This window comes from Alligator sinensis, unplaced genomic scaffold, assembly GCF_000455745.1.
Source record: "Alligator sinensis unplaced genomic scaffold, ASM45574v1 scaffold961_1, whole genome shotgun sequence".
Taxonomy (NCBI): Eukaryota; Metazoa; Chordata; order Crocodylia; family Alligatoridae; genus Alligator; species Alligator sinensis.
In genome coordinates this window covers 232070-256222 of record NW_005842737.1, presented here as the reverse complement: position 1 = coordinate 256222, position 24153 = coordinate 232070, and the positions used below count along the sequence as shown (strand labels likewise).

Sequence of the window (24153 nt, the reverse complement as noted above, 5' to 3'; positions counted from 1 at the left end):
CGGCTACCTCAGCCACCCTGGTTTGCTCTATGGGATTCCTTTGATATTCCTGTAAGATTTCTTGATATTGCTCTACCTTTTACCCTGTTTCCGCCCTACCCCTGTAATCAATAAAGTTCTCCTTTGTGACCGGTGTGGGAGACTTATTGAGGGTGGGTCTAAATTATGCCAAGGAGGCCCCTTAGGTCGGTGGACTGAGGGAGGCTTCCTAATCAGCCCCTGACTTGGGGAAGTGCCCCAAGTGCCTGTATTGGGTCTAGCACCCATTGGACGATCAGGCCTGTGTTTTCCAAGGTGCGCAGAGCCAGAAGTGAGTCCAGAGCCTTGGATGGTGGCAGCGGGACCCCCAGGCCAGCGGGTGTGCTCCAGGGAAGGGGTCGGCCGGACGGGAGGCACCCTAAGGGAGGCACTCGGAGCCGGGAAGGTGGTCGGGAGCAGGGAGGTGGGCGGCTCAACGCAGGAGCGCCCCCTACTGGCCCGCCACACCTTTATGCCGTAATCAAGTCACCTTTCAGTCTTCCTTGGAGGACCTGAACAGACTGAGCTCTTTAAAGTCTCCCGTGCTAACGTATTTGCTTTAGTGCTCAAATTATTTTTGTGGCTCTGTTCTGCATCTTCTCCCCTGCTCCAATATCCTGTTTTAAACGTGGGCGCTAGAACTGGACACGGTCTCCGGCACCGGCCACAGCAATAAGAAGTGCCCTTGCCTGGGTCAGCCCATTGGCCTGGCATCGCACAGGGGCAGAGACTGGATACTGAAAGGAAGAGGGAACCGATACTATATACAGGAGCAAAATCACCTCTCGGATCCTACTTGCTCTCCCTGTATATCCAGGGATGGATGGTATTAGCCCTTTATTTTCATTTGCCTCAAGTTCTCGTTATTCAACCAACATCCAACTGACCTCTGGGACCGGCCAAACCCTAGCTGCATCTCTGCAGAAGGGCCTGGCACCCAAAGTATTAGTATGGCTGAAGTCATGGCCCTTGGGAACAGCGGGGTCAAGAAATGGGCAGCATAGGGGTGCTATGACCGGACTTGTGTTGAGGCCAAATCCCATGCTGATATATTATATATGACACTGGCATTACCCATTAGTTGACTCTCAGAAGCTCTTTCCTTCTTGGAAAAAAATGGCAATGTTGCCAAGATGCTTCTTTCCTTTTAAATCCTCTCCCAAACACAGAATAAATAGAAAGACATTCAGGATTTACAGGATGAGACAGCACTTAAAGCCAAGATAGCTCTGAACACAGATGACATGGCAGAGCCTAGCACAATGCAAAGAAAACTGAAGCCTATGCATGCTCTCGGTACCAATTTTAATAACAGGCTGGATGTCAAAGCCTATGTTTTTGCAAAGTTTTCAGGATTTGAGAATATGCCACACACTGGTTGTTGTCTCACCACTTGTCACAGAACTAGGTCTTGTTTCAGGAAACAGGAGCTGGACATTGAAATGTTACTGGGCCAGCAAACTGCTCTCAGCTCTGGTGACAATTAAAGCTTCCTGCTGGGTGGGGCGGGGGACACCCCATCTCACACGAACAGACTGCGAACTGACCTCAGAAATCAAGTGCAAAACAATCAGTGGACAACTACCGAGCCCAACACAGTATTGGCTGTTTCACCGACACCGCACGCGGCTTCGCCGAGAACGATGCCGACAGGACGCGTGCACCTGGCGTATCTCAACCGAGCCCACCATCTTGTTGCAATCCCACTCCAACTCCAACTCCAACTCCGTGCGTAGCCATCAGCTAGCAATGTTCCCTGGCTGCTGTTTGGAAGAAGAAACCAGGCGTATGGTGAGTTGGTGTCAGGAGCAGAAGCCTCGGTGCACGCTGCCAAGAGCTGCTCGCGCTGCTGAAAAAGAACAGCTGAGCGGCAGGGACCCGCAAACGTGTCTCACCAGAACCGCTTCTCCGCGGGAGGGTGCTTGTGCGCCCCGCGCTCCCTTCCTGACGCACAGCCCAGGCTGCGCGAGGGGCCTCGGCGCTCGCGCTTCGCTGAAGCCGGCAAGAGCCTTTCATCTGACCGTGCCCCCGGCTGCGCGCAGGTCCGCCCTGCGGAGCTGGGGGAAGGAAGCAGGGGGCATTTCTAGCACCTAGGTTTTAGGGGGCAATGACAGAGGCAGCCAACAGGGTCTCCGGTTGCCTGGACAAGGGGATGCTCTTTCTGAAACGTTTTAGCTGGAAAAGAATAAAGCGGAGACCAAAACTCACTTAGCGAGGGCGATTCTTTCATTACAAACACACAAACCCTCCCTTAGCTCTCTGCACCCCACTGCAGAGCCTGGCTCGACGGCAAACTCCGGTAGGACGGGCTCGGACTATAAGCCGCTGCATTGCCATCGTGAGCCCTGCTCTCTGACCCCCGAGGCACCAATTCGAGCCACGAAGTATCTGAAATGAACCAAGAAGGCGGTCGGGGACATACAGAAAGGCAGGAGAAGGGCGAAGAGCTTCACCCCAGGAGGAGAAGTGTCTTGAAGAAGGGAGCGGACCTCGCTAGCCTGGTTGGGGTGATGCTACGCAGGCGTCTGGATGCTTTGTGGAGGCGTTGGGCTACGCTCCCACCGCAGGGTCGTCTCTTTTAGTCGAAGTGCCACCCAGTGGCTTGCTTTTAGTAACAGCAGTGGCAGGTCTGGCTGTAGGAGGTAGGCTGGGCTGGCAAGACAGGTAAGCCAGCTGTCAGCTGGCAACAGCAGTCTCAGCTGGTGCCCGATGTCCAGTGGGTTTCTCTGACCGGTGCTATGGAGCAATCGCTCCCGGCCGTGCCCACAATGTGCTGGAAGTGACGGTCCCGGCTCCGCGGCGCTCCCAGCCCCAGCACAGATAGCGGCTGGGGGAAGAACAGGGTGTATTTACAACAACATCACTGAGTCTGACAAGGCAGGGCCCTGAGGATGGGAGCAAGGGGCTGAACGTGCACAGGGGGCCCAGGGAAGAAAGGCCGGGGCTGGGTGTGCAAGGAGCCGGCCAACAGCGGCGTGAGGCTGAGAGTGCGGGTGGGGGAGAGCAGGAAGGATGGGCGAAGACACGCAAAGCTTCGAAGATGGCAATGAACGTCTTAGAAGTGGATGTGTGAGAGGATGAGGGACCAGCGGATGGGGCAAACGGGGGAATGGAGGGATCCAGACGATGGGCGTCGGGACTGGACGGCAACGAGGCACTGTCCGGACAGCATCGTGGCTGCCTCAGCCCTTCCACGGGAGCCCTCCCAGGGCAGAGGGGAGGGCAGCGCCAGGCCTCTGCTTCCCGGGGCTTTCAGCTGAAGCACCAGCACGAGGGAGCTGAAGTTGCCAAACTCTCCTGGAAGGGGGGAGACATCAGACCAGAGCAGCCGTGCACATTCGCGTGTCTAGGGGCAAGGACAGATGAGGGCACCCCGACCCTGTTCTAACGCTGGTTAGCGCAAGCGCTCCCCGGAGACGCAAAAGGGCCAGGCTGCAACACATCTAAGCACCTGCCCTAGCAGAGAGGACCTCTCCCGCTCCACGCCTACAGTCCTCTGCCTTGCACAAGAAAGGCCCCTTAGCACCAGCGTTGCATATCCCGTGTGCCTTAGCTGGGCTCACGTAGCTGTACCCCCAGCTCACGTGTACCCAGACAACGTGGGCTCAACCCATCCGTTTAGCCAAAACCGTCGCTCCCCAACACCGCACCACGGGGATCCTAGCACAAGGTTCACCGGCCCCGCTCCTGCCCGGGGTGGCACGAGGAAGCCTGTCCTCTGCTCTCTGCACGGCCTTCCGCGAGCGATCACGTCACGCTCCAGGTTTCCCCCCTCGCTGTCGCCTCGCACACCGCCAGCAGCCCCTCTCCCGGGTCCCAGGGCCGCGTGCTGCCCCGGGCAAGGCTGGTCTGCTCCGGAGACAGGGGCGCCTTGGGGACAGGTCTGAGACGGGGAACAACACAAAATTTCTCAACAACTTGGCCAGGAGTGATCCTCTACCTGCCTTTGCCCACAGGGACACGGAGCAGAAGGCACCTACTCGTGTGAACCCCCACAAAGCACTGTGCTGCACACCCAGCCCCCACCACGGAGAGAAGATGAGAGAAGAAATAAGCCAGATGTGACGGACGTTAGCTACCGACCACTGGGAAGTGGTGTACTCAGAGAAAAGACCATCTCCATCCTCTCCGTCATCGCCCTTCAGGTACCTGAGGACTGTCATCAAATCCCACCCCTCATCAGTTTTCTCTTCTCCACCTCACTCACCCCAGCAGTCCTGCTTCCCCGGCCTCTAGCCACGGTTGTCACTCTGAGTTGGACCCTTCCCACACTGTCCACAGCCTTTTTGAAGTGGAGCACAGTGTCCAGGGCAGGCCTCCCCCGTGCCGAATAGGACAGAAGAATCACTGCCCTGGGCTTGCAAGGGACCCTCCTCTTCATGCACCCCAGGAGGCTGCTCCTCTTCCTGCAACAGGAGCGCAACGTTGGCGCATTCGGTTCATGGTCTACTGCAACGCCCAGGTCCTTCTCTGAAGCACTGCAGCCCGGCCAGTCATTCCCCAGCCTGTGTTTGTACGTGCAATTATTCCACCTCCAAGTGTGAGACTTGATCCTTAATCTTGGTAAATTTTATTCGGTTTTCTCCAGTCCATCCAGGTCATTCTGGATCCTAGCCTGGCCCTCCAGGGTGCCTGCAACTCCCCCCAACTTGGTGTGACCTACAATTTGCTAACTGTGCATTCAATCCCATCCTCCAAATCATTAATGAAGATGCTAAACAGCACCAGCCTCAAAAAAGACCTCTGGGGAACCCAGTTTGATACCTCTTCCCAACTAGACATTGAGTGAGCCACGGACGACTACTCACTGAGCACGAGGATCCAGCCCATTGTGCATTGTGTCATATGGCATAGATGTGCCACTGTAGGAGAAAAGGTGAGTGAAAGTCACCAAGAACAGGCAAAGAAGAGGTTTTGTGCACGAGGAATAGCCAGATGAATGCGTGTAGAAAGTTTGGGCTAAATCTGATTGGTTTTTGGAACTTACAAGATGAGATAATGCAAAATCTAGATGAATAAAACAGTGAGAGAGGGGCTTTTTGGCAGTGTGAGCTGACCTGCTGGAGCCACTCAGCCTGGGACAGTTAGGCTCTCCCTCACTAGCTGAGTTTTAAGTTTTCTGACCCAATGCTTGGAACTATAATTGCTGCGTGGGTGCGGTCATCAGTAAGCATTGCGCCACGGCTCGGTGACATAGAGTTGGCATGCTGTTATAGCGTTTCAGAAAGTTTGTTTAAGGCAACTATATAACTGCTACGGCCTTTGCATTTCTGGCTGCAGCCTTGCAGCCACGTTGCACTCAACGACAGGGCACTTAGGACTCGGAGAAGGCAGGACATGCTCTCTGTCCATTGCACTGCCATCGAGTTGGGAGACCGTGCTCAGGTGTCTGTGCGCTATAACCTCTGGGCTTAATCAGTTCATGTTTGACAAGAGCTGGGGAGATGAAATAGCCCCTCAGAGGATGTGCCCATGCTAGAAAAAATGTTGGTAGCCAATGCACGCATCATGCTAGTCTGGACAAGGCTGTGCGACTCTCACACGTTAACAGGCAGAGGTGAACTTTGAGGCTCTATCCTTGGGTCCCAACTAGGCCATAACAGTGTTGGTCTGCAGTGCTAACTGGGCGAGTCTACACATTCATTCATGTGCAGTGCTTATTGTGCATTAAATTTAGTACTTGCAAAAGGAAGTACTAATACATGCACCGTTGGTTGCCCTAGTGCATATCGGCATGAACGCACACTTCTTTCATGACAGTTAATGTGCAGCAGACTAACACTACTGCGCATTAGCCTAATAGCACAGTGTTTGCCATGACACTGTAACGTGCAGTTAATCAGTCTAATGCACATTAAGCATCTCGTGTAGTTGTGCCCACTATGTACCAGGCATCCCTGCATCATTTCTTTTGGGTGTGAGAAGGGGTTAAAACGAGGCACTCATGACCTTTTTCTCTGCTTTCACTGCTTTCATCCCTTGATTAAGGGCCCTCTAACTCATATGCTTTCCGAACTAAATCATTGCTTTGTAGATTTAAACTGTATCATGGCAACAGCACACGATGATCTACGGGACCGCGCAGACAACCCTCATACTGGAGTCTCCCTACATAAAATACATGCCTTTAACCACTGACCAGGGGAGGTAGCCTAACAGGACACAAGGGCCGAGGAAGACCTCCAGTTGTCTGATACATCAGCCTTTGTTTTCTAACCCTTCCTTTAATTCACCAAGGATCTCGTTTGTTCTCCTAACAGTAGTTATGGGGAGAAGGCATCTTCTCAGAGCCCAGCACAATATTCACGAGGTCATTCCTGTTTTGAAAATAAGCATTTGGGCCAATGCACCCTATGTGTTTTGCCTGCCCTAGGCCTCACAATCCTCCCCATAGCCCCTCTCCCCAAAGCCCACCCACGAGGTCCAGGTGCCTCACAAGGACACAGACACCCAGCAAAATGCAATGCAAGCGCTCGAATAGGAGAAATACAACCGGCCCCGACCACCCAGAGCTACCCACGCCCTGAAGCAGGCAGAAGACATGGGTTTCCATGGGCTCCGATGCTTGGCTTTGCTTCTCGGAGGGGCCCCTGGGCGCCTCCCCACGAAACGGACCCTGCGCCCGATCCACCTCCTAAACCTTTGCACCCCACCGCTCCCCAGGTCAGACCCTCGCACACTACTCGGGAACGCAGGCGATGCATCGGGCGCAGGGTCCACGTCACCGGCACGCGGACTCCATCGCTTTGCAGCACTGGACACTTCGGATAATTTTGAAAACGTTTCCAACATTTGTACCATCATTAACCGCACAAGCGACGGACGTTCCTGCTACTCGTATCACGTCCAACCCTGCTCCGAGCCTTACGATCTCGCCGACTTCAACAAGTTCCGAAGCTAATTACATGTTGTGTGCAAAAAGCATTTCCTTTTCTGTATTTGTCAGCTTTTAATTACACGGCATGAACCTTCTCCTTGTGCGATGAGACAGGGAGAACAGCAGGTCCCCGTTTCCCTCTTCTATCCCATCTACTATTTTAACACTTTTATTGTGTCCCTCTCGCTCATCTTGTTTCTAAGGAAACCATCCCAGCCTCCTCAGCCTCTCTCAGACGAGATTTCCCAGCCCCGATCGTTCCCTTTGCTTATCTCTGCCCCCAGCCCTGCGAGCCCACGCGTCCTGCTGGAGACGGGGTGCCCGGAGGAGGCCACACCGCGGCTTTCCAGAGGCATCATTACATCTTCCCATGCGGTTCTCGACCCTTGGGTTGGCTTTTCGACCCACAGGCTGAGCAGAGGTCTCCACTGAGCTGTCTGGGATGACAGCCCGGGTCCTTCCCTCGCTGAGGCAATGAACTGCAAACCTAGACATGTGTGGGAGCAGCTCAGAGGTTTCTCTCCGGCGTGCAGTACCGCCAGGGTTGCTCTCCTTAGCCATCCTCCTGGGCCAGAGTTACTCTCATAAGCAATGACCAGGTAAGCGAGCCCTTGCAATGGGCCACGATAACCATGTGTGGGACGGACAGCTGCTATAGTATCTGCACTTGCTCCATGGGTGGTCAGCATCGCAGCCGGTGTCTCCTGACTGGCCCCCTCCAGACCTTCGGCCGGTGTCTCAATTCCTGTCTTCAGCTCCCGACCTTAACTCACCGCTGGCATCTAGACCACCCACACCCTCGACCTTTTCACTAACCTGTACGTGTATTCATGCTACCCTGTATTTGATGACACATTCCCCGTCCTCCAAATGGTTTAGACTTTCAACAAGTTCATTGTGGCTCTGTTTGGTCCTGACTAATTTCCGTACTTTTGTGAGTCACACGTTGTGCCACCTCGCTGGTCACCTCCTTGCCCAGATAAGTGCAGCAAACGAGCCTGAACCTAGCAGTGACTCATGAGCCCTCTCTGCTCTTCACCTTCCTATATGATAAAAAATGACCACTTACTTTTACTCTTTTTCTGCCTCCTACCCAGTTTTTGACTCATTCAAAACTTACCTTCTAGTTATTTCCCTAAGCTTTCTGAAGAGACAAGGCAGTTGCCACCACCCGTTAGTAAGTCTTTTCTACTTATTTATTATTTAAAACAACCCTGAAGCACGTCAGAGAGGGAAGACTTCTCTTCAGGCAAGAAGAGCTGGTCTGACACAGACTGTTCTGTCCTTAACCGAAGGCCAGGATCTTCCAGCATCCTGTCGTCCCCCTTTACAAATAAAACTACTCGCCAATGAGACCTGAAGACATGCCCTGCAAGGTCAACGCGTGATGGGGAAGTCATAGGAGAAAGCATGCATTACTTTGTTCCTGTGTACTTGATTCAATAAAGCTCTCTGAAACAAAACGCCAGCAGCGTGCTGGCAGCTCTCCCGTGCGACCCAAGCGATGGCTATGTGCCTGGACACGCACTCTCGCGCCAGGATCTCCACTCGTCCGGCACGGAGAGGTGGCAGAGCTCCCACTAGACCGCTCCAAACACACAGGGCCCGTGGCTGCCCACGGGTCCTTCAGGACACAGCCGGAGGCAGAGGGACGAGCCCGGCCAGGAAGTCAGTCCGGCCGCTTTGGACACTGGTCTGTCTGCAATGGCTACCTCCAAGCAGCTGTTCTCGAGATACGCTTCGTTGGGCCAGCAACAACACGCTCGGCAACACAACCGAGGTACCCGTGGGTTTCCCGGCGCGCAGAATTAGACCAGGACAGGGGAGTTGTGGAGGAGAGAAAGGAAACGGCCCCCGGCTGCGTCCCGCTGAGAACCAGGCTGGACGCGAGCGGTCAGCGCCAAGGACAGTGCCCGCTCCCCGAGGTGCTTGATGAGAGAGATGCAGAGCCTCCAAGACCAGGGCACTGTGCTGGGCCGTCACACCCCGCTAGTTCCTCGGTCAAATGGGGTCCTCGAGGCGCCCGTGGCCCCGGAGAGACGGAGGGGGCCGGGGCCTCCCGGTGATACCGATACCGACGGGGCGGCCGTGCCGCTCGCTGGGCGAGCCAGAGCCCAAGCCCCATTTGACAGGAACAGCTGACGAAGAGAAGGGTGCAGCAGGACGCCGGTTTTCTGGGGCCGGACCCAGGCAAGGACCCCAGACGCCACCCAGCAGCCCCTTCCTGTCCGCTCCCAACTCAGCCAGGGACAGCAAGGGGCTGCAGGGCACGCAGCGAGCTTCCTTTCTCCCTCCTCCCCACGGCCTCGCTTACCTGGCCTTGCCCCGGCTGCTTCTCCTGAGAGTGTGAATGTCGACCTCCTTCTCTTCCTGCACGCGCTGCAGAGACGGGGAGCGGCTGTGCGCGCTCCGGGAGCTGCCCGTGCTCACCAGGCTACTGTCCCCCACTCCCACCCCGACAGCCGCTTCCTGCATCTGCGCCAGCAGCTGTGGGGGCAGGCTGCGGAGCGAGGGCACTGGCGAGTACGACGGGCGGCTCTCGGCTTTCAAGTTGTTGTCGCTGGCGGAGCGCTGCAGCAGGCGCGGGGAGGAGAGGCCGCCGGCACCCGTGATCCGTCTCCTCTTCGTGTAGCTGGGGGTTTCTCTAAAAGGCACTGCAAGAAACCCAAGCACAGAGAGCCCCGTCAGTGACTGACCGTGCAATAACCCAAGCCCAGAGAGCCCCGCTGGTGACCAGCAGTGCAAAACCCCAAGCACAGAGAGCCTTGTTAGTGACCGTCAGTGCAAAGCCCAAGCCCAGAGAGCCCCACTATTGACCATCAGTGCAAAACCCCAAGCACAGAGAGTCCTGTTAGTGACCATCAGTGCAAAACCCCAAGCACAGAGAGTCCTGTTAGTGACCATCAGTGCAAAACCCCAAGCACAGAGAGTCCTGTTAGTGACCATCAGTGCAAAACCCCAAGCACAGAGAGTCCTGTTAGTGACCATCAGTGCAAAACCCCAAGCACAGAGAGCCTTGTTAGTGACCGTCAGTGCAAAGCCCAAGCCCAGAGAGCCCCACTATTGACCATCAGTGCAAAACCCCAAACAGAGAGCCCTGTTAGTGACCATCAGTGCAAACCCCCAAGCCCATAGAGCCCCACTATTGACCATCAGTGCAAAACCCCAAGCACAGAGAGTCCTGTTAGTGACCATCAGTGCAAAACCCCAAGCCCATAGAGCCCCACTACTGATCATCAGTGCAAAACCCCAAGCACAGAGAGCCCCGTTAGAAACTAACAGTGCAAAACCCCAAGCCCAGAGAGCCCTGTTAGTGACCATCAATGCAAAACCAAGCCCAGAGAGCCCTGTTAGAAACCGCTACTGCAATAACTCAACTGCAGAGAGCCCAATTAGTGACCATCAGTGCAAAACCCCAAGCCCGGAGAGCCCCATTAGAAACTAACAGTGCAAAACCCCAAGCCCAGAGAGCCCTGTTAGTGACCATCAATGCAAAACCAAGCCCAGAGAGCCCTGTTAGAAACCGCTACTGCAATAACTCAACTGCAGAGAGCCCAATTAGTGACCATCAGTGCAAAACCCCAAGCCCAGAGAGCCCCATTAGTGACCATCAAGGCAAAACCCAAGCCCAGAGAGCCCTGTTAGAAACCGCTACTGCAATAACTCAACTGCAGAGAGCCCAATTAGTGACCATCAGTGCAAAACCCCAAGCCCAGAGAGACCCATTAGGGACCAACAGTGCATCACACTACAAAGCAAGTTGCACACAATCCTTTTGGGGCTGGAAAATAGGTGATGAAGGAGCAGGGTCCCAGGGCAGTGCAGGGCTGGGAAGGGGGAGGGAAAGCTGCTGAAGGAACACGGAGATTGTGTGCCTTGATCTGAGTCAGGGTCCATCTCCTGTCCTGACATCCCACGTGCCCTCGGGTGGAGAAGAAATCACAAGTGCTGTGAGGTAGCCTCAGCGGCGGTGATGAAAGTGTCCTGGGCACCGTGCAGACCACACTGCTGGGGGTGGAGACGGCAGCAGAAGCACCATCAGCCTTGTCCAGACTAGCAAAACAGGTGTTTTTGTGAAGCACATCTGCGGGCACATTTTAGACCTAGCATGGACGCAATTTAACCCTGCTAACGTTGGTCGGCAGGCTGCGGTCTGCGCGAGCAGGCAGCCTATCCCGGACCGTGACCAGCTCACAACCAGGCCGCAGAACATCTGGGAAAACCCAGAGCTGCCGCGAGGAAAAAAGCTGCAACCACATAACTCGGCTGTTTGCAGGGAGGTGAATCTCCCCTCGCCAGATTTCTGGACATTTCCAAACCAGCATCGTTTGTTCCCCGAACAGCAGCTCGTTCGTGACACCTGCCCCACACAGGTGATCTCTGCCTCCTTGCCTTGAGGTTTGCTGTCCCAGAGCAACTCCGCATGTGGTCGCCGGCTGTTAAAGGTGTTAAGCCTGTCTACACCGGGTGCTGAGTGGTGCTTAAAGTGTGCTAATGTGTGTCAGCTAACGAGCTGATAACGAGCTCTCTGGGGAAGCCTGGAGAAGTGGTGTGATCCTGCTCACCGAGGTGCACTGCCTGTAGTCTGCATTCACACACGGCCCTGGGCTCCGCTCCTTGTCCTGTCCCTATTTCCATAGTAACTTGCACACTTCAAAGTGAACCCCAAACACGGCCGAACTATGTATGCGACAGGCAGCAGGGAAGCCCGTGGGCCCAGGGGGAGAAGGGCTCCTTGCTCTGCATCGAGACAGGTTTCAGGGCTCTCTTCCTCCCCGTTTCGATGCCCGGGGAGCACGGACCAGCCCTGCCGTGCTCTCACATGCTTGGCTCAAGAGAAGAATCTCGTATGTTCAAAATATAGACATTTTAGTCTGCTGTAACTCATGTTGTCATAGCAACTTGATGCATTTGCTCTCAGATCAGTTTTAATCACGTGGATGTGGAGCCTTGCTCCAAGGGCCCGAGTTCACAGCGGCGCCTAAGCCTCCATCAGCCTGTGTCCGGCACCCCGTCGGAGCGATTGCAGACAAGGGATCAGACCCTTCCTCGGATGCTGGTACAGAGCGCAAACCCTTTCCGTCCCCCAGGCCGAGTTCACAGCTTTTCTCTCCTCCTGCCCCGCTGGACCGTGCCCGATGTCCCACCAGGTGCCAAGACGTGGGAAGTGGACTCCCACCGCGCATCCTCTCCCCGCTTGAATTTGGGTCTAGGCTTCGTCCTGCCCCACTTCTGACTTTAGAGACGAGCACTGTGCAAAGCCCAAAACGGTAACTACGAACCGGGGGGTCTGACCCAATAGGGCTGTTTTTCCTAAGGTGACTGCAGGTTTCCCACCCCAGCCCAGGGCTACTCAATACCTTTGCTGGTGACCTGGAAGAAAACCTAAAGAAGTTGCTGGTAAAATCTGTAGAGGACACAAATACCAGTAGGGCGGTAAATAATAACAATTAAGCCAGTTCTCCAGAGATGCTTGGACTGCCTGGGGAGCTGGGCTGAGTGTTTTAATCTAACTCAGTGCAAGGGCATGGCTCTCAGACCGACACCAAGTCGTGTTGGCAGCACGGGGGACGGTCTCCTGGAAAGCAGCGATGCAGAAAGGACTCGTGAGTCGAAGTGGACCCCAGTGGAGCAGAAGGTCTTGATGCAACGCTGCCTCTAAAAGGACTAACTTGCACCTGGGGCTAACTAGCAGGGGAACAAGACGAAGCCATAAGGGGCCGGTTTTCCCTTGGCGTGTGGTAGTAGTGAGACCATCACTGGACGACACGCCCGGTTCCAGCGTTCCTACTTTAAAGCCAACGTTGACCCATTGGCAAGGGCTCAGAAAAGAGCGACGGGAATGATTCAAGGTCTGGAAAAGCCTCCCCAGGGCAGCTCCTTTCTGCTGCGCCCGGTGGTGTTTGGATGCAGCAAATACAGAAATTAGCCCTTTGCTCCAGGTGAAAAGCCTTGCGTGCATGAGACACTATCCAGACATCTGAGACGAGGACCCGTATAACCTGGCAAGTGCAGCAAGGGCAGGAATTGGGAGCCAGGGTCCTCCAGCCACCATGTGCAATCCAGAGGCCTGAACCTGCTCCTCTTGCACCCACCAAAGCTAACGAGGCTGCTTCCAAAGTGCAAGGATGGCTCATTTGCATAAAGGCCTGCAAGAGCAGGCTCCATCTAGCGCATCTCTCCCGGGTTCGCGTTTGCACCGACACCGTGGCACCTGCTACCCGACCATGGCGGGGAGGAGTGTCGTGACAAAGCACCGGGGCTGGAGGAAAGCTCTCCAGCAAGCAGGAGGTTGGTTTGGGTTCCGCTGTAATGTGCTGCACGAGTTAATTATCGGTTTCTGGATGCTAATTGCTTAGGGAAAATGTATAATTGTATGTTGAGGTGGTCGCATGCGTGTTTCCTTTAATAGCCTTGTTAGCAAGTGAGCTGCTCTTATGATCCTGACTTCAATTGACTCGGACCCTGGGGAGACGCAGAGGTTGAGCAGGACTGGCCAGGGTCAAAGTCACAGCTCTTCTTCAAGGAGTTTTTGGAGGTGGCTCTTGAAAGGGCTCATTAGGAGGATAATTGGAAACAACTCAGGGAAAATGGCTGTTCAAGCAGTAGGGTTTCTTAAAAGATAAGAGGCTTCTCAGCGACTGGGAAGGAATAAACACCTCAGCTAGGAAACCCTGCTAGTCTCGGGCAAGTCTCCTCTCCACAGCTGTCACAGCTGCACGTGCAGTGATGCTTCAGTGCCAAGAGTCTGTCCCAGCCTCTGCTCTCCAAACAGCGACCAAACGCCCTAGCACGAACATGGGGCACGGGTGGGAGTGCCACGAGCGTGTGGGGTCAGGTGTGGCACAGGGAGACACAGTCTGATTCACGCTCGGTGTGAGCCAGCAGCTGTTAGTCAACCAGGCACGCAGTGTATCACCCTGGGGACCGCTGACAGCAGTCGAAAGGACTTTACAGCACCAGAGGTAAAGTGGTATGTGAGCTAATTAACACAAGTTAGTCACCTTGACGTGCACTTTAGCCGACGAGGCAGGCACTGTCATTTCCCTTACACATTGCAGGGGACTTTTTCCCGCACCTCAACCATCACATCATCCCTTAAACAGAGGAGGAGCTGAACATCCCTTGTATCATCCGATCGCACGCTGCGGAGGAAGGCGGGCTCCACAACCACGACCGAACGCTGCAAAGCAATGGCAAGCCGGGCGCTGGCCTCAGCGGGTACATCCGAGATCAGTCCGGAGATGACCTGTGTCCAGTCCCAGCCAGTTCTGGATCAGGACCAAACCGAAGATCATCTCCTACATAAGAGGAATACAGCCCAGAGAGGGACCGGGTTAAACAGCAGGACGTGAGTGACGCTGCTGGGTCTAGCTGGGATTTGGCGTGACTGTATACAATGGCGGTGAGCTGTGCAAAAGTGCCGGATGCAGAAAACTGCACATGTGCATTAGACAGAAAAGGCATTTTCAAAAGCAGCGGCTGATTTGGCAGGCCCAGCACGAGACAGAGTGGCCCTGGTCCCAGAGGTACCGAGCATCCACAGCCCCTGGATTTCAGCTGGAACAGGAGTCAGGAAATACCAGAACCAAGGTTGTTTGTGCAACTTTTCCCCTGGCGTGCACGTCTTATTACGGTTGCAATCCTGTCACCGCCGTTTTGAGTAACTGGTGATCAAAGCGCAAGAAGAAAGCAGGTCACCAAGCACGTCCGCTTCATGCTCCCTGCGTTTCCCAACCGAGGACCTGCCTCGTGCGTGTGGGGTGTGCAGGGATAGCACCGCGCTCTCGCCTGGCTGACCTACACCTCCCGGCCCCTGTGCCCTCCCCTCCACGCGGGTCGGAGGGTGCATCGCGGAGTCCCTTCCAACTCACAATTTCCACGATGTCCTTGATGCAACCCCAGCTGCAAGAGACGGCCTTTCATTACGCATCGCCGCCACGATTCATGCCGTTGTCCGCTCTGCGGAGCAGCTGGTCGAGGGGTCCATGCCTGCCTCTGTGTCCTGCTCCCCATTGCTATGGCTGCTCCCCAGGTTTCGCTGCTGATCCCAAACCCCTCCCTTATCTCGCCCCCCCTGACCTGGTCAGAGGGGCTCCCTCCCCTGCCTCCGAACCCGAGGGCTTTGCCCGCCCTGTGCTGGCGCCTGTCCCTGCAGTGGGACCAGCCCCGTGGCCCCTGGCTGCTTGCTCCAAGGCAGCTGGCCCTAGCCCAGCCGTCCACAGGCCCTTGCCTGCTGCTCTCACCTTCCTAAATAACAGGGTCCTTGATTCCCGATACAGTCGCTCACCGGTGCAGCCCAGTTAGGACCAGCAGCCCCAGCTGAGTGCTCGTGGCCTGCAGCCCTCCCGGCCCAGCTGCCCGCAGCTGGGCGCAGACACCGTGGCCCAAATGCACGCTCCTGCTGCATCAGGTTTAGGATGTCCCGAATCGGAGCTGAGCCCAGACGTGGGCCCAGGGGATATGGATAGCCAGGGTCTTATCTGTGCATTGAAAGGGGGATGGAGAGTCAGGCAGGCAGAGAGAATCAGGAACCAGGGATTCAGAGTGACCGCAACAAATGGGAGGACTGGGCCAAAGGAAATCTCAGGAGGTTCGACACGGACAAGTGCAAAGTCCTGCACTGAGGAGGGAGCAATCCCCTGCACCGGTGCAGGCGGGGGTGACGGGCTGGGCAGCAGCTCTGCAGAAAGGACCAGGGGGGACAGTGGACGAGGAGCTGAACAGGAGCCAGCAGTGTGCCTTCGGTGCCAAGAAGGCGACTGGCATTCGGGGCTGCATCGGTAGGAGCGTTTCCCCTCATTCTGCACCAGTGAGGCCATATCTGGAGTCCTGCGTCCAGTTTTGGGCCCTGCACTTAAGAAGCTGAAGGATGCTATTCAATCCCCCTCGGTCTTCTCTTCTGCAGACTAAATCAGCCCAGTTCCCGCAGCCTCTCCTCACCAGTCCTGTCCCCCAGCTCCGAACCATTTTCATTGCCCTCCCCTCGGCTCTCTCCAACTTGTCCACGTCCTTTCTGGACACAGGACTCCAGCAAGCCCATGGAAGGCAGCGATTCTGATCCTGAAGTGGACAAGGAGGTGTGGAGGGGTCTGCGGGTGGGAGATGACATGGCTACAAGGGTTGATGCAGCCAGGCGGGCAGTGCTGTGCACAGGCCACAGTCCTCGGACGAGCGACGGAGCTGGGTACAAGCTGATGCTTGCCAGGGTGCAGAGAGCAGCTCTTGCTCCGGCCGCGGCCCTCTGAGACGCAGAAAGATAAAGAGGGAAAGGACTGTTGAGCTGCCCTTCAGCTTGTGCCTCTGCGCCTGGTGGAGGGTTGTTCGCTCGAGTGCATTTGCTAGTGCGTGCAAGTGAGGCCGCACTGGTTATACCCCTGGCAGTCCCTCGAGGCAAGGATGATCTCTGCTCAGATCACTGATGGGTCTCGAGGCGAGTGACGAGTCCTACCCTTGAGCCACAGACCCATCTGCAGAAGGTACAGGGCTTTATGCTGAGGAGAGTAGACCATAAGGTAGGATTTCTCTCCTCGCAACGGGCTGCCGCTTGGTGGAGGTTGCGGCACCTCTGGGCTCGGTCGGCAGCTCGCTCCTCCCAGCTCGAGGCCTGCCTGGCACGTGTCCTTGCAGCGCTTCCTCTGGCCGCCGGGATCTCAGGCTGCAGCTGAGCTGGGAGTCGGGCATTTGTGTTGGGAGTTGAGCCAGGTGTCCACACGCAGCATCTGGTCCAAAGTCACCACCTCCGGACTGGGAACGCTGGCTGCAGCAAGGATGCTGGGCTTGTGCGGCGCGGCGCTCTTCCCACTTGATACTGCACCGTTTACACTGGCGCTCCAGGATCTGTGCTAAATGCCGTCCCCTGCGCCGTCACCCCAGACCCGAGCTACGGGAAGGTGGAGCTCCTGTCAGCTGCCCCCTCCCCAAATCTCCCAGTACCGACAAGCACTTGGGTGCACCGCCCAGTCTCACCGGAGCAGGGCTGGTGCCCTCAGGTCCCAGGGCTACCGCCGCCCCACGCCACTGCCCCTTTGCCCCCAGCTGCTCTGCGGTGAGAAGAGAAGTGCCCAGGGGCGGTTTGCTCCTCAGCAAAACCAGGCTAAGTTGCCCCCATCTGACTTTCATGCGACGGTGGCTGCAATGCATGCGACGAGGAGGGGGGGCACCTGCAGCCTGCACCACGCCAGCTGTGGGCTGCGGTCTCCGCGGACACAACACAAAGCTGCACCTGCCTTTCCAGGGCACTGTGGCCGCGAGGCTGCCCCTCGGCCGCGCTGCGTGCCCTGTGCAGGACTGGGACAGCAGATGCAGGGGCCGACACGCTTGCTCTCCAAAGCAGCTCTTAGCCATCGGGGTCGTTTTCCTCTCCTCACTAAGGCTGTCAGCTGCCCTGCACGCGGCTTGCCCTGCACGCCTCCCTACGCGCGGTTTACTCTGCCTTCCCGGGTGCTAATGAAGACGGAAAATTGGCTGACGAGCCCTGTCTGCTGCTCCTTGTGCTCCTTTGGTCCCTCCTGGTCCCTCGCCTGCTGCATCCTCTTGCCTGGCACGGGCAGGGGAGCTCTTCGGGGCTCAGGCCACCTCTTTGCTCCGCAGAGCGCAGCACCGAGGCCGCAGCCAGCGGCCAACTTCCAACAGCGTCTGGTCAGAAAATGCCCGCTCATTCAGCCTGAAATGCTTCGTTCCACACCTCTTGGTGTTGGGGCTTTCCCACGTCCCGGCAGGGGCTGATGCTTCTCCAGGCTGCCTTGTGCAGAGGCAGGGTCCAAGCCTGGCCGCTCCCGACGGGCTCCGGGGTCGCAGCTCTGGGGCCGGCTGCAACCACGGCTGCCGATGGCAGTGACCAGCTGCAGGGGACGAGGAGCTCCTGGCTGGTGGGAATGCTTTGATTTTGATCCGATTTGGACCAGAACTGGCTTTTGAATAGATTTCTCACAGCCTGGAAACCTTGATCCGTGGCCTGCCCCGTGGGTGGAGACCTGCCATGGACTCCTTCTGCCCCTCCCAGCCATCTCCCCAACCTCTTCCATTGGCCTTTTTCCCAGCCAAAAAATCATGTTCTATCAAAAAAAAGACTTCAAAGGTTGATGACGACCCTCCCAGACCTGGCTACAGATGAAAAAACTCTTTCTGTCTTTCTTTCTCGTTGAGAGTTAACTGCTACTCACAATCCTCGTGGAGAAACCGTGCTTGTGGGCCTGTAAGGAGAGGCATTTCCAAGCCCAGGAAGCAACCGTGATTGTGAAGATGCCTCCTCTCGCCTGTTCAGACAGATGCACGGTGCAGTGCACGGGGAAACACGAGCAGCGCTGCAACCTTGTCTTAAACTTAGGTGGAGAAGGCGACTTCTTCCCACCCATCAGTCATTAATGCACTTAGCGATCACCTCCCTGAAGGTGCAACCTCCCCAAAAAGCAGAGCAAGGGCTACACTGGCCCTCTGATCTCCCCTCCATCCTCTGGGTCTGAGGGTTTTGGATTCCTGGAGCAGACCCTCCATGGAGGGCAAGGGTTTAACTTTCTAAGAAACCTGGGAACTTCCTGCGTCTACACATCGTGTAAGCCATCCAGAAGCCCCCAGTGAATGTCAGGGGAAATGGCTGAGCTCCCACAGCGTCATCAAAAAGTGTGCAAATCTGTTATTTTCACCTCATTTTGATGCAAGAGAATGACGAGACTGTGCCCTTGGGGAGGGAACGGGGCACCAGAATCGTCTGGGAGTTGCGGCCTAAACCTTAGCTGCTCATCTGTATCGGTCTGGAGACAGAAACCAAATCCTCTCAGGTCGGCATCCGCACCACCCTCCTGACTCCAGGTGTGGGGTCTTCCCAGAAGCAGCCCCCTCTCAGCTTCTCTACTAGCAAGTCACCGTCTTTCCATGCACCTGTACCTGGGGAGAAAGACGATGGCCAACGCCATGTCCTCACCGCACAACCAGCACCTCCAAGCAACTTCTTCGCCGTTAGTGCAGGGCAGCGGTGCAATAGACGCCCGGGGAAGCTGCCTTTGCACGCTGCCTACCTGGTGTCTCGGTGGACTTCAGCACCTCAGCGCGATCCTGTTCCACCGTGCTCATGTCCCCAAAAACCAGCCTACGCAACGAGTGAAAGGGTCTTGCTCCTATTTGCAACTTGCTGGGACTTTCTCTCGAGGCTGAAATGCAGGCGAGCTGCACTAGAAGCCACGTTTGCAGTTGTTCAGTTACTTGGGCAGGGTGGAAGAGGATCTCATAGTGGCATAGCACCGGGCCCAAAGTGCAGGGGAAGGCCTCGGGGGCTCGCAGCGGCACTGAGCTGCAAGGAAGGCTACGAGGAGCGGAGAGGTCTGTGGGGCTGCCGGCAGCACCGAAGCAATGCAGCTGTCTTCCTCTGAAGCAGCTGGCATTGAGCGCTGTCAGGGACAAGACAGTCTGCCCGTGCAAGGCAGCACCTGAGGCCTCAAGACATCACGCACAGGGTGTATGGCGGGGCATGCGCTGGTGCGGTCCGGATGCAGAGAAGCAGCTCTGACAGCGGCTGCAGCACAGAGCCGGGACCTGCTCAGCTGCTGTTGCACGTCCACGGCGCAGCACAAAGCCATGGCAGCAGCTGGGGAAGGTGCCAGGGTTTCTGGCCTCGGGGCTATGCAGAGCTGGGATAGCGGCAGCTCACGATGACTTGGTCACTGAGCCATTCAAAGGCAGCTTCCCCGCACCAAGCCTGCCGTACTGCAAGGGGAGAGGACGGGCACTCGGAAGAAGGTGAACTCGGAGCAGCAGACGAGGGTGGCGAGTTGAGAGTCAAAGGAATCAAAGCCGGCACCCCAGAAAGGTGGCAGAGAGTGAGGACTGGAGTCCCGCCGGCCCGTGCAAACCTGCGGGTGCGTGGATGCGCCACGGGGCAAAGGGCAGCACCCGAGTGAGGCTGACGCCGGCCTGGCCTCCACTACACAGCTCTGCAAGCACGGACGGCGAGCAATGACCACGATCATCACCCCCGGCCGCTGTGGCCACGTCAGCAGCACCACAGGTGCTCAGAAGGGCAAAAGGACCTCTTCCAGCTCCGCTCGTGTCAGTCTGGAAGACTGTGCAGTGGTGCCAAGAGAAAACCTTGTCCCGTGGGCACGTGCTGCGTCTCCAGGAGGATGCCCTGCCAGCCCCGCCACGGCAGTACCACGTCTTCAAGAGCAGGCAAAGCCAGTGGCCACGCCGGCGCCTGCGGGAGAGGGGAGCAGCAGCAGGACGGCATCTCGGCCACCCAAACTGCTGCGGGCAGGAGGGACGGTTGCTGTGTAAGAAGCCCCGGGGAAGCTCCGGGATCTCTGTCTGTGCTAGGGCTAGGGCACGAATGAGCGGAAGGATCGGCAGGGTCCCACATTGCAGAGATTCCCCGTGGCTGTTTCAATGTGCCCAGACAGCGATGGACAGGGGACTGCCCCTTCTAGGGGGAGAAACGCCTGGCTGTAGACGGGCAAGGCTGCGATGGTGCAGAGCCCTGAGCACCGGGGCGCTGGGCAACGCGTCGAGTCCTGCCCCGCCGGGGGAGGCAACCAGTGAGCGTGCAGGAGCCGTGCCTGGGGCGGCCCATCCCCGTGGCACCACGAGACCAGACTGCCGCGCGCCGGTGCAGCGGGGCGGCTCCCCAGAGAGATGCCAGGCCACGGCGTGCCAAAACGCAGCGCGGAGCCGCGGTCTCCTCCCCGGCCCCGCGCTGCTGCCAGCCTGCACGGAGGGCGGCACGGGCCTCGGACGAGGTCTGGAGAGAGGCGCTGTGCTCCGTTCACCCGGCCCTGTAAGAAGATCCTCTTCTGTTTCTTCTGAAGAGTTTAATCAAAGTCTGTTTGCCGGGGCTTTCGGAGCAAAATGAATCACTCCCGTTACCATGACAACGTTGCTCAAAGAAGCGCAATTTGCTCTCGCTAGTCTGCTTAATCGGCCACTTCTTTGTTTGGCTTTTGCTCTCCAGGAGAGGAAATCTAGTGCCTTTGATCTGAAGATCCTTGCTGGTGTGGAGGGAGGGGCAGGGAGGCAGGTAAGCTGGGCTTCCCCAGGGAATTCCTGACCCCCCCACCCCCTCCCCCCGTCACTTGGGCAGCAGCTGGACCAAGCCCCGGCCAGCGCCCAGCTGAGCCGGCAGACTAACGAACTCACGGTAATAAGCGTCGTTCCATTACTGAGAGATGTTCAGGCCTGATGTGCTCCGAGAGCAGAAACAACCCGAGAGTAAATGTTTCCACAGTTCCAGGCCGGGAAACCACATTTACATTTTAATCGTGGAAAATTACCAAGTGGAACGGGGACGGGGACGAGGCTCGCGGAGGCCACCTGCAAGCTCCCCTGACGCGACCCTGCTCCGCGCCGGGGCTGCGAGCTCGCAGCTGCTCCCCACTCAGGCCGGGGGGAAAGGCTGCTCCCCGCGTCCCCTCTCAGGACAAATGATCAATGACTTCCAGGCAGACGAGACCCTTTCAGGGCCCTGAGCAGCCCTATGGAGGCAGTCGGGACTGGAGACCCTCTCGCCTACCCCAGCGGCGAGCGCAGGCACCTGAGCACCGCCGCACAAACGCCTAATGACATTGTTTTCATTAAAAAAATAAAAATCTCCTATCTGTTCATCTGACAAGATTTCAACTCTGCTCAACAAAGACACTTGTTGACAGATCCTCTCCCGTCAGATTTTTGACTCGATGCCATACGCTATTCTGATTAAAAACCAGCGCTACACGAAACTGGCACGGCGCGTATTCGACGGATTCAAGACTGGCTAACTGACAGATCTTACGATGTAATCGTTAATGGGGGAGCATCAGCGAGGAGCGATGTTTCCAACCGAGTTCCTCGGGAAATCAGTTCTTGGCAAAGTGTCAGGCAGTATCTTTATTAAGGGCCTGGGGAAAAAAATACAAAATCACGGCCAGTAAAATTTGCAGATAACACAAAGCGTGGCAGCGTGTTAAATAATGAACGTGTGTTTTAACGCAACTTGGTACAAGATCCTACATTTAGGGAGCAGGAGCACAGGTCACCCTAAAAGAATGGAGACCTGAATCCTGGAAAACAACGAGCCAGAAAAGGAGTTAGGAGTCCCTTGGGTGCGTCTACACGTTCATTAATGCACTTTAAGTAATGTGCATTAAGTCTACATGTTCATTAATGTGTTTTAGGTAATGCACATTAAATCTAGTATTTCCAGGTGCTTCTACACAAGCAGCGAGGCTGCTCTGGCACACTGTAATTACAGTGCATCGGAGAAGACTCAATTAATTGAGTCTGCTGCAGCGTAGCAGTTACCGCGCTCCCGCAGACTCCGGTGTCGTGTGCATCAGCATCCCCATGCTGAAAAATGGCAGGAAGGGGTGCTTTAACTAACGCTCGTTTGACACGCTTTAGTTAAAGTGCCCCCACCATTATTTTTCAGCGCAAGGTGCTGATACACGTGATGCTCAGGGCCCTTTAATTAGAGTAGTTCTCAGAACTGCTCTAATTAAAGTGCTCCCCCCTGCTCCCTCTCTCGAACATGTGTATAAATGCCTTGCGGGTACATCTAAATGTTCATTAATGCATCTTAGATAACGCAGATTAAATCTAGTACTTCCATTGTGAGGTACTAGAAAAAGGCACATTGGCCTCTTTTAATGCGCAGTAGCTAAAGAGCACAGTTTTGTGACACTTTAATGCGCACTAAAATAGGCTAGCACACATTAAAGCACACATGTAGATATGCCTTCCATTTTGAGGCACTAGAAAAATGTGCATTAGCCTATTTTAATGCACATTAGCTAAAGAGCACCATTTTTGTGACACTTTAATGCACATTAAAATAGGCTAATGCTCATTAAAGCGCACATGTAGACATGCCCCTTGTGGAAACCAGAGAAGCTTGAAATCCTTGTCCAATTCTGTGACTAAATGAACTAATAAAACTGTTGGGTATTATATATATATATATATATATGTATACACACCCCTTGGTATATAGGCCAAGGGAATACTGAGTAAAAAGAGGAGGATGATATGCAGCATTAACGAGATCATTACTGGGAAAGCATATTCGCTTCCAGTGTCTGCACTTTAACGAGAATGTTAAAAAAGTTCAGAAAAAAAAAAAAAGAGCTACAACAAGGATTTGAGGTCTGGAAAACCTGGCTCACAGTGAGAAACTAAAGAAACTTCATCCACTCAAGGTTATCCAAAGGCAGTTAAGAACTGACCTGATCTCTGTCAAGTACTTACAGGGGGAAGAGGGTTTTGGGAGTTGCAACTCTTTGATTAAGCAGAGACAGGCAGAATGAGACATAATGGCCAAAAGCTAAAGCTTGAGAAATGCAGTCTAGAAACAATACAGGGGTGATTAGCCGCGTTAGTCTTCAGTCAGGAAAAAGGTAGGGCAGAGGGGTTAGTCTCGAAGGTGATTAGCTTCTAATCAGTCAGTCTCTAAGGTGCCACCCTGCTCTACCTTACGGAGAGACGTGCAATACTGCCGGGAAGGCCTCCGACCCCGAACCCTCTGGTGCTAGATACAGCACTCATTCCTCCTCCCAGACAAACTGATCCCAGAAGCAATTCAGTCTGAATCACAACGATTAGCACACAGCAGGGCAGATCCGCGAGGGACGGTTTCAGCGAGCGAGATGTGCAGGCCGATAAGATGACCGCAGGTAGAACAACGGTCTCACGCCACGAGTCAAAGCTTTCCAGCTTCCTACTCAACTGGCCAAGAGACTTATCTCAGGTGGGGACCAGACATGGGGATCTGCACTGGGTAAAGCTCCTCAACACAAAGGCGTAACAGGACTCTGAAATCTGCCTGGCTGGGAGGATGGACTCCGAGGGACCGGAGACCTCACTACGCGGTACAAACATATCGATGTCTTCTCTACTGTCCATAGCTGCTATTGGAAGTTTTGCCTACTTGCAAAACCAGCAGGGTTCAGATGACTCTGCTTTGTCTTGCCTTGTCCTTCTCCGGATGAAATACAAACTGGGTGTAACAGTGCAACCAGGGGTAGGCCGTCCAGCTCAGTGGCTAGGGCTGCGGCGGAGGGCGGTGGGTCTGAGCCGGCAGCAAGAAGCCCAGAACAAACCAAGGATCGAAGCTGGGGGTCAAGACCTGAGAATCACCCAGTGCAAACGGCAAGGTAGCAAGCACATACAGTACAGAGTTACAGGATTTGAGCAGGCGATGGCCCTCCACCATAGGTGTGCCTAAAGAGGGGACCAGCTCCCTGTCCGGGGTCAGGAGGTGCTACGTGCGAGTGGCCGGCCCGGCCCACCCCAGCTTTCCA

The 24153-nt window shown here is 55.6% G+C and overlaps 1 protein-coding gene across 1 annotated transcript in view; it reads right to left on the bottom strand.

Moving 5' to 3' along the window:
• Positions 1-24153, bottom strand: part of SHANK3 (SH3 and multiple ankyrin repeat domains 3) — a 513573-nt gene that overhangs the window by 347590 nt on the left and 141830 nt on the right. Inside the window, exons 10-11 of the mRNA XM_025216389.1 lie at positions 9210-9549; positions 8971-9033 (exon numbers count right to left, since the gene is read on the bottom strand). Of these exons, the coding sequence (XP_025072174.1) occupies positions 8971-9033; positions 9210-9549 (403 nt within the window). The remainder of the gene's footprint in view (positions 1-8970; positions 9034-9209; positions 9550-24153) is intronic.